The sequence below is a fragment of the Pararge aegeria genome, chromosome 25 (assembly GCF_905163445.1).
Source record: "Pararge aegeria chromosome 25, ilParAegt1.1, whole genome shotgun sequence".
Classification (NCBI taxonomy): Eukaryota; Metazoa; Arthropoda; class Insecta; order Lepidoptera; family Nymphalidae; genus Pararge; species Pararge aegeria.
The window spans coordinates 3,336,642-3,350,193 of NC_053204.1; the positions used below are offsets into that span (position 1 = coordinate 3,336,642).

Consider the following 13,552-nt stretch of genomic DNA (forward strand, 5'->3'; position numbering starts at 1 on the left):
TTGCAAACGTCAAAGGAGAAACTGGAGAACCGTCGTCTGGAACAACTGAACGACAGCGAAGATAAACAGATGTTAATCAATGAGAATAGGAAACTCGCCAAGGATCTTGACGCAGTGAGTAGTTTATGATATACCTGCTTTATCCAATTATTAGGACGGTCCAAGCCGCAATCGTGCCACCTCTTCATGAATGCGCAAGAAAGGCAACCGTTAGGGAAGTGTGGGATATAATTTTTGATTCCTAGCTATTTTTTTTTATTGCTTTAAAAGTACAGGACAAAGTAAACATAATTACAAAGAAAAAGGTGACCTTATCACTAGTAGTGTTCTCTACAAGGGTACCTTTTCGAACTGAACCAGTGAGACACTTGACAATAGTAGTGCTTATGAAAATTGAGATTAATTTGCTATACACCGGGAACAGCAGGAGAATCTGTATGGTGTAATTTATAATTACTTCAATCCGTATACTCCACACCAAACTGCTGTGGAGTATACGGAGTGTTGTTCGGAGTATAGCAAATTAAGCTCAATTTTCATAATATATTATGGATTTCCGCAAAGTAACGCCTGCTTCTATACAATAATAGTAGTGCTATCGTCAGAAAGAAAAAAAAATACAATTAAATTAATTTTTTTTAAAGTTATCCTAAGTTTAAGTTATATGTTTTTGTCAATCTGCTCTTGGCCAGCGTGGTGGACTACGGCCTTAACCCATTATGAGATGAGACTCGGGCCCTGTAGTGGGCCGGTAATATGTTGATAAAGATGATGAATTAAACTTCATATTCAACAGATGGCAGAAAATGGTAGAAGATGGCAGGCGGAGAGGAGACAGTTCGAAATGGAATTGGAGGAGCTACGGGCTAAGCGAGACTCGATGCAACATTGGGAGACGCAGGTGAGATATTTAGTAGGAATAAACTACTATTATGAGTTGTGTAAACTTTATAATTATCAGCCTAATTAAACTGATAAAAAAACAGCAATGAAATTTAAAATTGCGCCATAATGCTGCCGTATTATTGATTTATTACATTATTTTTTTTTGTCATAAAAAATTATAGACTGTGTCACTCGGGACGATGTAAGTGGAACAATCCAAATTGGTACAGACATTTCGAAGTTATGGTGGAATATAAAAACTTCTTTCATTTTTTTTTATGTATCTCTTAACATATGTGTGTTGTATGCTTATGTAAAATAATGAATGAAACATTCTGATAAATGTTTAATTAACAGATTGCAGACATTATCCGATGGGTGGCTGACGAGAAGGAAGCACGCGGGTACCTTCAAGCTCTCGCCACAAAAATGACCGAGGAGTTGGACTATATCAAGCATGGTAAGTTATATTGGACTAGTTCCCAGAATTTCTGCTTGAGCTTCTTTGGTTGTGTGGAGTCGGTATGACCTTCAAACTTAAACGTACACTTTTGACAAATTTCTACGACTGACCGCATGCCTGAAGTCAACTATTCCAGAGAACTGTCCGTCCGAATATTACCTGCCCACTACAGGGCACGGGTTTCCTATCAGGATGAGGAGGGGTCAATGCCCGTAGTCCATCAAACTGACCAGGCGGGGATAATATTATTTAGAACTCTCAGGCGATTGGCTAAGATCAGGTGAGAACTAAGTGTAAGCCAACCCTTAGGTATTTGACGGCTGATTGGCGCAGTGGGCAGCGACCCTTCTTTCTGAGTCCAAGGCCGGGGGTTCGATTCCTACAACTGGACAATATTTGTGTGATAAACATGAATGTTTTTCGAGTTTCATCTTCGAGTAATCAGGTAACATACATTAAAAAAAAGATCCCTCCTTTTTGAAGTCGTTTAAAAATATACAAGCGTATACAAGGTCGCAAAATTGTACCTTCTACCTTATTGTACTATTGTATATATATCTCACTGAATTTTCTCAATTGAAAGTGTACACTGTCAAACCTTATGGCTAACTTCAGGGTGTCGGTTTTTTGTGACGGTGTGCGCGTGCATCGTAAAAATTTACTCTCATCATTTTTGACAATCTTAAAACTTCAAAAAACAATTATAACTCGCACTAGAGATATTCATACAATTCTACAATAAACTACCAATTGACATCTTGGAGATGTCTCTTAAAAAGTTCAAAGTTTGCATTTAACGTAAGCTTATAGAAAAGTCCTATTATAGTATAAAGGACTACGTAATCGATAAAAAAGTCATTTTAAATTATTGCTCCTCTAATAATTTAAAATGACATTGTGAGATGGTGATAACAAAAAAAAACAACCGGCTAAGTTTTCACCCGGCGGGCTTCTTTTTAGACCAGGACGCGTTTGGAACCCTCGTAGCTTTAGTTTTAAGTTTACGAATATGGTTATCGCCATCATCTCACTACCGTGTAATTCTTATGTACGCATCAAAAGTGCCACCTATGGGCCTACTTGAATAAAGATATTTTTGATTTTGACTTCATTTTGTATGGTCTGCATACCCTGTGTGTACCGTCTATGCACGCCACTGATGACACGTTTACACCCCTTCCTCAGCGAGCGTCACGCGCACGTTCGGGCCGCCGTCGTCGCCGCCCGCGGTGAGTAGCGGCACGGGCGGCTGGCGCGACCGGCGCTCGCAGAAGGTGGACAAGATGGAACTCCTCACGCTGCAGAACTCGCTCCAGTCCGAGGTGCAGGCCAAGCAGGCGGTCGGGGAAGAGCTGAGCAGGACCCGAGCTGAACTGCTCGCCAGCCAAAGGTGTGTGGTTTGCCTTATATAAATAGCCGCATGGCGCAGTCGGTAGCGACCTTGCTTTCTGAGTCCAAGGCCGTGGGTCCGATTCCCACGACTGGAAAATGTTTGCACGATTAACATGAATATTTTACAGTGTCTCGGTGTTTATCAGTATATTATAAGTATGTATGTGTATTATATTCATAAAAATATTCATAAACACACACAAGCAACACTTTGGGGCTAGATAGCGATGTGTGTATTATCGTAGTATATTTATTTAGTGTATATATGGTTTGCCTTATATCCCAGATCAAGTGACGTAATAACAGTAACTTTTTCTCAAACATGCTTGGAAATCTGGCAACTTTTTTTTTATATTCCTCTAAATTATCCTTGACTGCAATCTCACCTGCTTGTAAGTGATCACAGTTTAAGATGGTAGCGGTCTAACCCGTTAGGTAGTATGGTAGTCATACCCCTAATTGGTTTCCACGCGATTTTGCACCGGGTCACTGAATCGCTTAGCAGCACGTCTTTTGTCGGTAACTAGCCACGGACAAAGCTTCCCATCCATCCAGAGAAAATTCAGAAATAATAAATTCCCAAATTGCCCCTGCTAGGAATCGAACCCGGGACCTTCTACTTGAATTCACAGCGCTCAACAACTTTCTGATAGACACGTATTTGGCTGGCCAATGCGAGCAGTGAAAGGCAAAATTTATTTGAAAATTCATATCTGTCGTGTAGCGATTAAATAAATTATAGTCCATTTCAAACTTTATGTCGCGGAAGTTAGCTGCTATCAGTGGCGTGCACTTCATACATGCACAAAAGCACTGCATACCCTAAAAATTTTGTATTACTCCTACAAGGGTAGGATTTTTCCATTTTATGCCATTTTCCTTCTTTATGCAAACCCTGGTCAAAAACCCTGTGCACGCCACTGGCTGCTATGATACCTTCGCGAAGGTAACTAATTGTACCGGCCCGCTGTTTGGCTTGTACCGTAAATTAAGAAACGATTTATTTAAATTTAGAACTGGCTCGCAAATAGAAAGCTAAATTAATATAGAAATGAACATCATTTCCACAGTGACGTAGTTATGTCATGAAATTAGAAAAAAATAATTAAAACCCTATCAAATTTTAATGACTGTGAATGTAGGAATATTATCTGAGGCCAAGAATCGTAACGTTAAGGTCAAACTAAGATGTACACACAGCTGTTATGGTTGTCACTGCGTAATTTGTATGGCAACTTCCTAAATTTATTTCTCCAAAGTTGTGGAACATATTTTTTTCATTAATACAATTAATATTGTAATACCCAATAGGCTAAGTACCCTTTTATAACTTTTAGAATACCAATTTTTGACTTGAACTTGGTCGCAAAGTCCCATATCCATTTAGTAGTAGTAGAACCTGTCGTTCTCGTCCAGGGAAGTATTACCGCCATGCTTATTTCTGCCGCCAAGTAGCACTGCTGTGATCCGGTCTGAACGGCACGGTGTTACAGTCACATGAGGCTTAACACCTGCGCCTGAAGTTAATGGACACTGGGCGGTACCTTCGAGTGTTGCCATTGGTGGGCCATTTGCTTTGTGTGTCGATTATCACTATATATATAAAAAAAAAACATAACGGCGTATTTCTTTTTCCAGGGAGCTTTTGGAGACCCGCCAACGTCTGGACACGTTGGCGCACGACATGAAACGCAAAGAGCAGCACATCCGGGACATCCAGGCGAAGTTGGATCAGCCGCACCAGCCGTCCAACTCCTGTGAGTATGCACTCCTGACACAACGCACACTGTGCAGATTTACACACACACACACACACACACATCATCATCAACAAAATAAAGCTATTACCGGTCCACTACATGGTACGGGTCTCCTCTCAGAATTAGAAGGATTTAGCCCGTATGCTGGCCATTAGGGGATTGATCTACTTTGAACGGCTTTGAGAACGCTATAGAGAGCTCTCAGGCATGCAGGTTTCCTCACGATGTTTTCCTTCACCGTCGTAGCCAGTGAAACTTAGAACAGTAATAAAAGTGAAGCCGTACTCCTAACCACAATTCTATGACAACCTCTGGCAGTTTTGTGGCTGTACGTTTTAAAACCCTCACTTCTATGCAGTGGCGTGCACTGAGTTTCTTACCAGGGTATGCATAAGGCAGGAAAATTGCATGAAATGGCAAAAAATCCTCCTTTTTTACGTGTCATATATCAATTTTAGGGTAAGCAGTGCTTTTAAGCATGTATGAAGTGAACGCCACTGCTTCCATGAGAGAGGTGTGCCCACCAGTGGGATGTTAATAGGTTGAGAATAACAGTAATAATAAGTCAACTCAAAACTATACACTTTTCCCACTTTTTAAATAGTACATTTGGAAGAAAATAAATGCGGTCTAATTTCTAGTCCATCTTTTGCACTCAAGGTTGTAGATATTTTTTTCGAGACGGTTCCCTTTGCACATTCCCACCTACGTTTTTTCAATGCACCAAAGACAATATAGCAGTCTGTCTGGTGGGGCGGTGTCGCCTAGAAATCGCTTAGGGGTATGACTACCATCTTGCCACCACGTGAGATTTCAGTCAAGGGCTAACTTGTAGTGGAAAAAAAAAGATTTAAAAAAAGTATAAACATACATACTGACGATTTAAAATCGCCCATAATTTACTTTAATATAGCATTGGTCTCATCTCATTAATTTTTTTCCCATCCTTTGTTGAACTTACACTTCTTAAAAACATCGTGTACAGCATTAATAAATTATTTTTTTTATTATTTTATACATATTTTTATTGTTTTTAATTTTATTATTTGTGTAATTTATATAATCAGCAGTGATTGGAATGGGTAGTGCAATTAGGGGGTCGATGATGAATGAATGAATGAATGAATACACTTTTATTGCACACCACAGAGTAAATTTACAGAGATACAAATACAACAACACAATAAGGTAGAACGTACAATTTGGCGGTATACATATTTATTTTAAACAGCTGTTGCCCGCGACTTCGTCCGCGTTCGTTTTTGTTTAAAAACATAAGTTGTATATAGTTGTAAAAAAAAATCGGGTGTAGTTTTTAAATAGATCTTTTCCAATTCAGTTTTGTTGAGGTATCATTAAATTTTTTTAAACTCGATGATATAAAAGATTTTTTCTAAAATAAACGTAGTCTTAGTTACTCCTTATTACATCAGTTACCTGCCAGTAAAAGTCCCGTCAAAATTGGACAGAACAAACAGACAGACAGACAGACAAATTTGCAAAAAATGTTATTTTGATGTATGTACCGCATGTATTCATTATTTTCTTCTTCTGAAAAAAACGGTCATGCCAATATTACTAATAAATATATAAATAAATTGCTAAACTTTTACACAAGAACATTTAAAGGGATTGGACTACTCTTAGACTTGAAAATTATGATGAGAGATTTTTCAACATATTTTCGAATGTAATTTTTATTTCTTAGGTTCAAGTTAAGACTTGTTTTTACGTAAATCATACAGGTTAATAAATACATTTTAAGATTATAATTTTTCAATTAATTTTAATCATATCTATTATTAGCTATTGCTGTCTATACCCCGTCTCCATGTATCGCCTCCAAGATGCAAACGATTTATATTCAAAATATCACCGAGTTAGTTGAGCGGTCGAATCGTGCATAGGTAATATATCCATAAGATATAGTGTACTTAATTTCATTAATGTCGGTTAAATGGTTGAGCCGTGCACAACGAACAGAAACACTTTCGCATTTGAAATTTTAGAAATGCAATTGTATTCCTTTAAGTAAATAACTCTAAGCTAGTTGGATTGAATAGAAAATAGCGTTATGTATTTCCACAAAATTGCACTACCTGTTCCGATCAGCGATTATCGTACATAGATAGATAAATTATATTTATTTAGTGCACCTTTTCTTTTTGTTTTCGTTACATGTTACCGCACTATCCCCACCCAATACACAAAATACGTGAAAAATGTATAAACGTTGGGCACCAACCACCTATGTCTCAAATGAAATGTTGGATCCATCGACAAAGTCCAACGTCGTCCGCGACGAAAAAAACGAAAATAACTTTAATCCTTGCCTCACATCTATGGACTCTAAAAACTGTGTGATGTATTTAAATTGTATTATCTGTGAAAATTTGAAATTGGAACTGTGATTCGCTATGCCGGTGCTATGCAAAATTTAAACTAATTTTTAAATTATTATTTAAAAAAAACATATTGTTGTCTATGGGGCCATTTATGCATTTACGTGACGAAACCTTTTGTATTATTTGTGACATTTTTTTTTGTTCGTAATCGCGTACAACGCGTTTGTTATATTGTATTAATTTTATTGTGTAATGTTTTGTGCTGTTACTTTTTAATGACAGTTCGATGGTGGTTACGTCCATACATACCGTTGTTTTTAGGTGTGACATCATGCATATGGGGTGTTGCCATACTCGTTTATCATCAGCTTTATGGATGATCGGAAGTCCTTTGTATATTCTCCACATATAAAAAAAAAACACTCTTCATGTTCAAAATCAAAAACCTTACGTAAAAAAATATTGTAACCAAAGCAGTAACACACACACGGCGTATAGAAATTGAGTGTCATATCATAACCATGTTTCTGGACTCATAATGAATAGAGTAGGAGAATGAGTTTAATAAAATAACTGCCATACTAACAGGTTAGGTCTAACATCTCAGACTGCATCATCACTTACTACCAGGTGAGATTGCAGGAACGCGTAGTTGAAGAACGAAATAATTAATAGAAATAAACGGTGAAACTTCTTTGGGTAATATTTATTCGATTGCAAAATAAACAATACAGTAAAAAGAAAAAGAAACGGTCTGTTAGTTGACTACGGACTAGGGAAGCTGGGTCATTCCCGCATCAGAAAAAAAGTGGTTTTAAGTAATTCTTAATTATACTAAGAATTTCTTAACATAATGAGTCTCACGTCATAATGATGTATAATAGTGAATCAACTTCTTTGTATACTCATTGAAAGTAACGGCGCGCAAGCAAATCCGAGCTGGCCTACGGCATTAAGGGGATCATTTTAAAGAATCGTTCCCGGCTACTATTATTAAGATATCATAATGTAACTAAGAGCTTAACTTAGCTGTGCCCAGCAGTGGGACTTTAGGTTATGCATGATTATGATGATCTGTGAAATAAAACTGATATTTTTAATCGACCCTGCTGTGTGAGATTTGTAAAAACTTTAAAAAAATTGTAAAAAATTTACTTATCCTGAAAGCCATCAAATCAACCAACTTATACTACTTTAAAACGAGTTTACGTATTAAACCACGCGTAATAGTACTGCTTTAAATAAAATAAGTATTAATAAAGGTTACTAGCCTAAATAATTATCGTACAAATATTTTCTGGCACAAAATGTGTTAATGCTTTGTTCTCCACCAATTAATTTAAAATGAACTAATCCCTAATACGCCTAAATAAGTTTCACTGCAAAAAATAAATGGTATCTATATTTGGATACAGAATATTATAATTTGTAAATATTAGAACATTTTTAATGACTCGAAACCTCACCGTTTCAAATGATTCTAGTCTCCGATTCTCGTCTAGCAACTAACTAGTCAAATAACTGTATTATTACCAAAGATTATAATGTTTTTTTATTTTTTTTTTAATTTTACGCTACCACCATTTGAACTAGTCAAATAATTATTTTATATTTATTTTAAGTTTCAAAATATATTTCTATGTTTTGAAAAACCTACTTTTATTGTTTACAATTTTATTTATGACTGTTTTTTTTTTTTGTTGATAAATTTTGATACTATTAATGAATATAAAATAAACGTGATTCGATTTTAAATCACTCCTTTAAAAAGTGACAGCATGATATTTCTTTTTTTCTAGATTTAAGTTCGCCGTAGATCAGTTATAGAATCTCAGTGCATTTTAACTTTTTTCTCTGATAAAGCATTTTCTAACACAAAAACAGAATGTGTGATATTCATCTAGATTCTTGAAAAATATATTAAAAGAAATGTTGTTTTGTAAAAACTTAACTACTTATTTATTTAATATTAAATAAAAGTTATGCATTTAAATTTTTGAAGAGCACAAATTTTGTGTCTTCCGCGAAAGCCAAAACAGTTTTTTGTAATAACTAATATTTGTTTATTATACATCGATTTCTTAGTTTAGGTCGACTGCCGATTGGCGCGGTAAGCAGCGATATACTTTTGAGGCTTTTGGTTCGATTCGCACAACTGGAAAATATTTGTGTGATAAACATGATTGTTATTCAGTGTCTGGGTGTTTATCTGTATAATATTGTAAGTATTTATGTATATTATTCATAAAAAAAATATTCATCAGTCATTTCGGTACAAATAAAACCAGCTACGCTTACTAGATGGCGATGTGTGTATTGTCGTTGTATATTTATATTTATTATGACGGCCGACTGGCGCAGTGGGCAGCGACCCTGCTTTCTGAGTCCAACGCCGTGGGTTCGATTCCCACAACTGGAAATGTTTGTGTGATGAGCATGAATGTTTGTCAGTGTCTGTGTGCTTATATGCATATTCTAAGTATTTATGTATATTATTCATAAAAATATTAATCAGTCATCTTAGTACCCATTACACAAGCTACGCTTACTTCGGGGCTAGGTGGCGGTGTGTATTGTCGTAGTATACTTATTTATTTATTTAAAGTCACTACGAAGGGACAAATTTGACATTCATGCTTTAACTTAATCTATTTAATTATTAATTAATAAAAATCTATATATCTATATAATATTAATCAAGATTTGAAAAACGGGCAAATAATTTTGTTTTTTGTGTTAGAAAATGCTATATTGATGACTGTTTTTTTTTTTTTTATATATTTTGTGTTATTTAAGTTACTCAGTACATTTACTTCTGCATTTATGTTGCTATATTGTTATATTTGAGGCGTTCTGTAAAATAATGTGACAAATGCCATGTACACTGTACAGTCCGCAGTAAATGTACATATTTAACGGTATTAAACTTTTGTTTCATTGTCTTGTTATTTATTATTTTGTTGTTTTTTTTTTTTCATTTTATCTGCGGTTGGAACTTCCGTATTATCATTATTTTCTAATTCGACACACCTTTTTGGGATTAACTAGCGATTCATTAAAACATTATTATATTCAAGCACTATTATTTATTATGATCTGTTGGCCGCGTTTTTCGTCCGCTCTAACCGAACCGTCTGTTACTTTTCGTCCTTTGGACTAACTCTATGCCAAAAATCTAGTCTTAGGTTGCTTCGTTACGGCGTAAAGTAAGGAACAAAACATACTTACAAACAAACATACTTTCGCGTTTATAATAATATACGACAGGATTTATTTATTTGCAAAACTTAATCTATTTTAACAGGCTTAATCTAATGTAATATACAAGACAAAAAATCAATACCTAATTAAAGAAGAAACATAAAATTATTAATTAGCATAACTTAATAGTATTGACGTATACACAGACTTTAAATGTAAACCACAGCTGACGTTTTGGTTGTCACTGCGTATTATTATTATTATTTTTTTTTTTTTTCATGTTTATTTTTTTATTTATTTATTAGTATTGTTTTAGAGAAAAATCTGTGGGACAAAAGTTTTCCATTATTCTGAATCCCCCATCACTTACTTTTTCCGACTCTATATATCTATATAATATTAATCAAGATTTGAAAAACGGGCAAATAATTTTGTTTTTTGTGTTAGAAAATGCTATATTGATGACTGTTTTTTTTTTTTTTATATATTTTGTGTTATTTAAGTTACTCAGTACATTTACTTCTGCATTTATGTTGCTATATTGTTATATTTGAGGCGTTCTGTAAAATAATGTGACAAATGCCATGTACACTGTACAGTCCGCAGTAAATGTACATATTTAACGGTATTAAACTTTTGTTTCATTGTCTTGTTATTTATTATTTTGTTGTTTTTTTTTTTCATTTTATCTGCGGTTGGAACTTCCGTATTATCATTATTTTCTAATTCGACACACCTTTTTGGGATTAACTAGCGATTCATTAAAACATTATTATATTCAAGCACTATTATTTATTATGATCTGTTGGCCGCGTTTTTCGTCCGCTCTAACCGAACCGTCTGTTACTTTTCGTCCTTTGGACTAACTCTATGCCAAAAATCTAGTCTTAGGTTGCTTCGTTACGGCGTAAAGTAAGGAACAAAACATACTTACAAACAAACATACTTTCGCGTTTATAATAATATACGACAGGATTTATTTATTTGCAAAACTTAATCTATTTTAACAGGCTTAATCTAATGTAATATACAAGACAAAAAATCAATACCTAATTAAAGAAGAAACATAAAATTATTAATTAGCATAACTTAATAGTATTGACGTATACACAGACTTTAAATGTAAACCACAGCTGACGTTTTGGTTGTCACTGCGTATTATTATTATTATTTTTTTTTTTTTCATGTTTATTTTTTTATTTATTTATTAGTATTGTTTTAGAGAAAAATCTGTGGGACAAAAGTTTTCCATTATTCTGAATCCCCCATCACTTACTTTTTCCGACTCTCATATTTAACCCGCGCCGTTAAAGAATATATGTCTTAGAAAATGCGGCAGATGACGTTCTATCTCTTTCGTTCTCACATTATACAGGCGTACGACTGAAATAGCAATAGATGAGCCGTTATTTATAAATCTATTATTAATTAGCGTAGGTTAAAAAATTCTGAGGAAATGTAATAGACGCTGCCGTGCTTTGAAAATAATCTTGTTTCAATGTAAAGCTGTAATATTATATTTAAGATGATGAATGTACCAAAAGGTATAATAAAACCACTAAATTAGGTATGGTTAAGGTATTAAATATCAATCATATACTGTCGTCAATTTTATGACTAGTTCTTAAAACTTCGTTTCTATACTTTACATTTAATTCGATAGCCTCAGTGGTTAAGTGTAAATTTTATTTTTTTAAATAAAGATGACAAAACGTCGTAACGTAACATATCTATACAAACTATTGCTAAATGAAAAAAAAAATATATAAAAAATTGTCCATCATCCGTATGGTACTGTTCGCAAAAAAAAGTTTTCAATGGATTAATTTGGAATTTTTACACAACGATGTATTTCTATATCACAGCGTAGTTGTTAACCCTTTTAATCTCTAAGTTTCCTGTGGGATAGACACGTAGCGGGGATTAGCTACACCTAAACTGCGGTCAAAAAAGAGATAATTAATATATAAAATCTTTGAAATTATTAATATTCATTATTTTCCCTTAATCGTCTCTTATCTATCTATTCATATCACGCAAGTAAAGATAAAGTTTGTTTGCATTAATTAATTGTATTTGTCGACGGCAGTGAGCAAAATTGTAAGTTCTTTGTTGCGTTATGTGTTCATGTGTGATGCTCAATCACCTGCGCAATAATCGTCCAAATTTTTAACTTTCATGATGTTCTTTAATCATTACCGAGGTATAAAGATAATAACGAAAAATGGAGTCTATTTCAATGTAATTAAGGTTGTAAGTTATGTGCAAGCAGCGAGGCAAGGGTCTGCCAAGTCTTCGAGCTACTGGAGTGGTAAAGAAGAGAACGGTTCGTGATTTTTATATATAATACAGAAGTTTTGTCTATAATACGTCCTCTTTTAGAAGTAGCCCTCGTATGTGATTGTGTATGTCTTTGCCTCCATTTTAACGTATTTGTTGGCGTGTAAAAAAACTTGAAGAAGAGAATTATCATAGCTGATGAGTATGTAGTGAGTCAACTTTGCCACCCGACGGGGAGAGGAGGAGTGCAGTGTCCTGCCTGCGAAACCAGTAGGGCTAGCATGCACGCCATGAGTTATTTATCTCTACTCGTTACTCGTATTTTTACTATAGACGAGATAATGGGTAGATCTAACTCTCGTGCCGCGCATGCTAAGAACTACTGCGGTTAGGCTGGCTTGGCTTTGCTTGCGCGCCGTTACTCTCTATGAGTATACAAAGAAAAATACATCACTTAACCATTATTATGAGTTGTTTATTTGACATATAACACACTAGCTGTTGCCCGCGACTTATTCCGCGTATGACTTCGCAGGAAGGGATTTCTTTAACGCGCAGCAAATATATTTAATTAAGAATTGACTTCATATTTTTAACAAGTTTTAATTTTTTCATACGCCAACAACTATAGTCCATAATTAATAAAAAGGTTTTCGTGGATTTCCTGTCTTTGTGCTACATATTAGTTACATAACTTAGTTTTTTTTTGTCCTCAATCTTTCCATTGTAAGTACTTACGAGCAAGTGTCAAAGCAAAATTTATTTTTATTTTTTTATCGCTGTTTTGTGGGTCTCGTAAATTTAATTTTGACTAATAAATTTTTGTAATATTATGTTACAGTTTGTTTTAGGAATGTTATATTTTATTTAGTAATTGTAATAAGATTGTTTTTTTAAATCGTTGTAAGCTGACGCCAAAACAGTGATAGTTTTACACAACATTCGGAATATGATTGTACATTTTGGAAAAACCTTTCCCCTGTCATTGTAAATCGCTTCGCTTTTGCTTGAGCTTCTTTGCCGTGGCATGGATGTTAAAACAAATTTGTAAATATTATTTTCGTTTAATTTTTTTTATCCTTAATATTAAGTCTTAAGAATAAAATTAAAAATAATTCATGCTCGGCATATAACGCGCTAAGCGATCTGGTTTTCTTTAACACTTGTTTGTACAGGCACATAGGTTTTGACTAATCTTGAGTTTTTTTGTCAACCATACCTTTTTT

General features: G+C 34.5%; 1 protein-coding gene across 10 annotated transcripts in view; it reads left to right on the forward strand.

Moving 5' to 3' along the window:
* The window catches only part of LOC120634816 (serine/threonine-protein kinase Genghis Khan), a 68,863-nt gene that overhangs the window by 28,291 nt on the left and 27,020 nt on the right, over positions 1-13,552 (forward strand). For 9 of the 10 annotated variants that reach the window (XM_039905629.1, XM_039905632.1, XM_039905631.1 and 6 more), the window contains 6 exons: positions 1-114; positions 797-901; positions 1,243-1,345; positions 2,534-2,738; positions 4,379-4,497; positions 12,319-12,372. In XM_039905629.1, the coding sequence (XP_039761563.1) occupies positions 1-114; positions 797-901; positions 1,243-1,345; positions 2,534-2,738; positions 4,379-4,497; positions 12,319-12,372 (700 nt within the window). The remainder of the gene's footprint in view (positions 115-796; positions 902-1,242; positions 1,346-2,533; positions 2,739-4,378; positions 4,498-12,318; positions 12,373-13,552) is intronic. The other variant, XM_039905634.1, reaches the window with a different exon arrangement.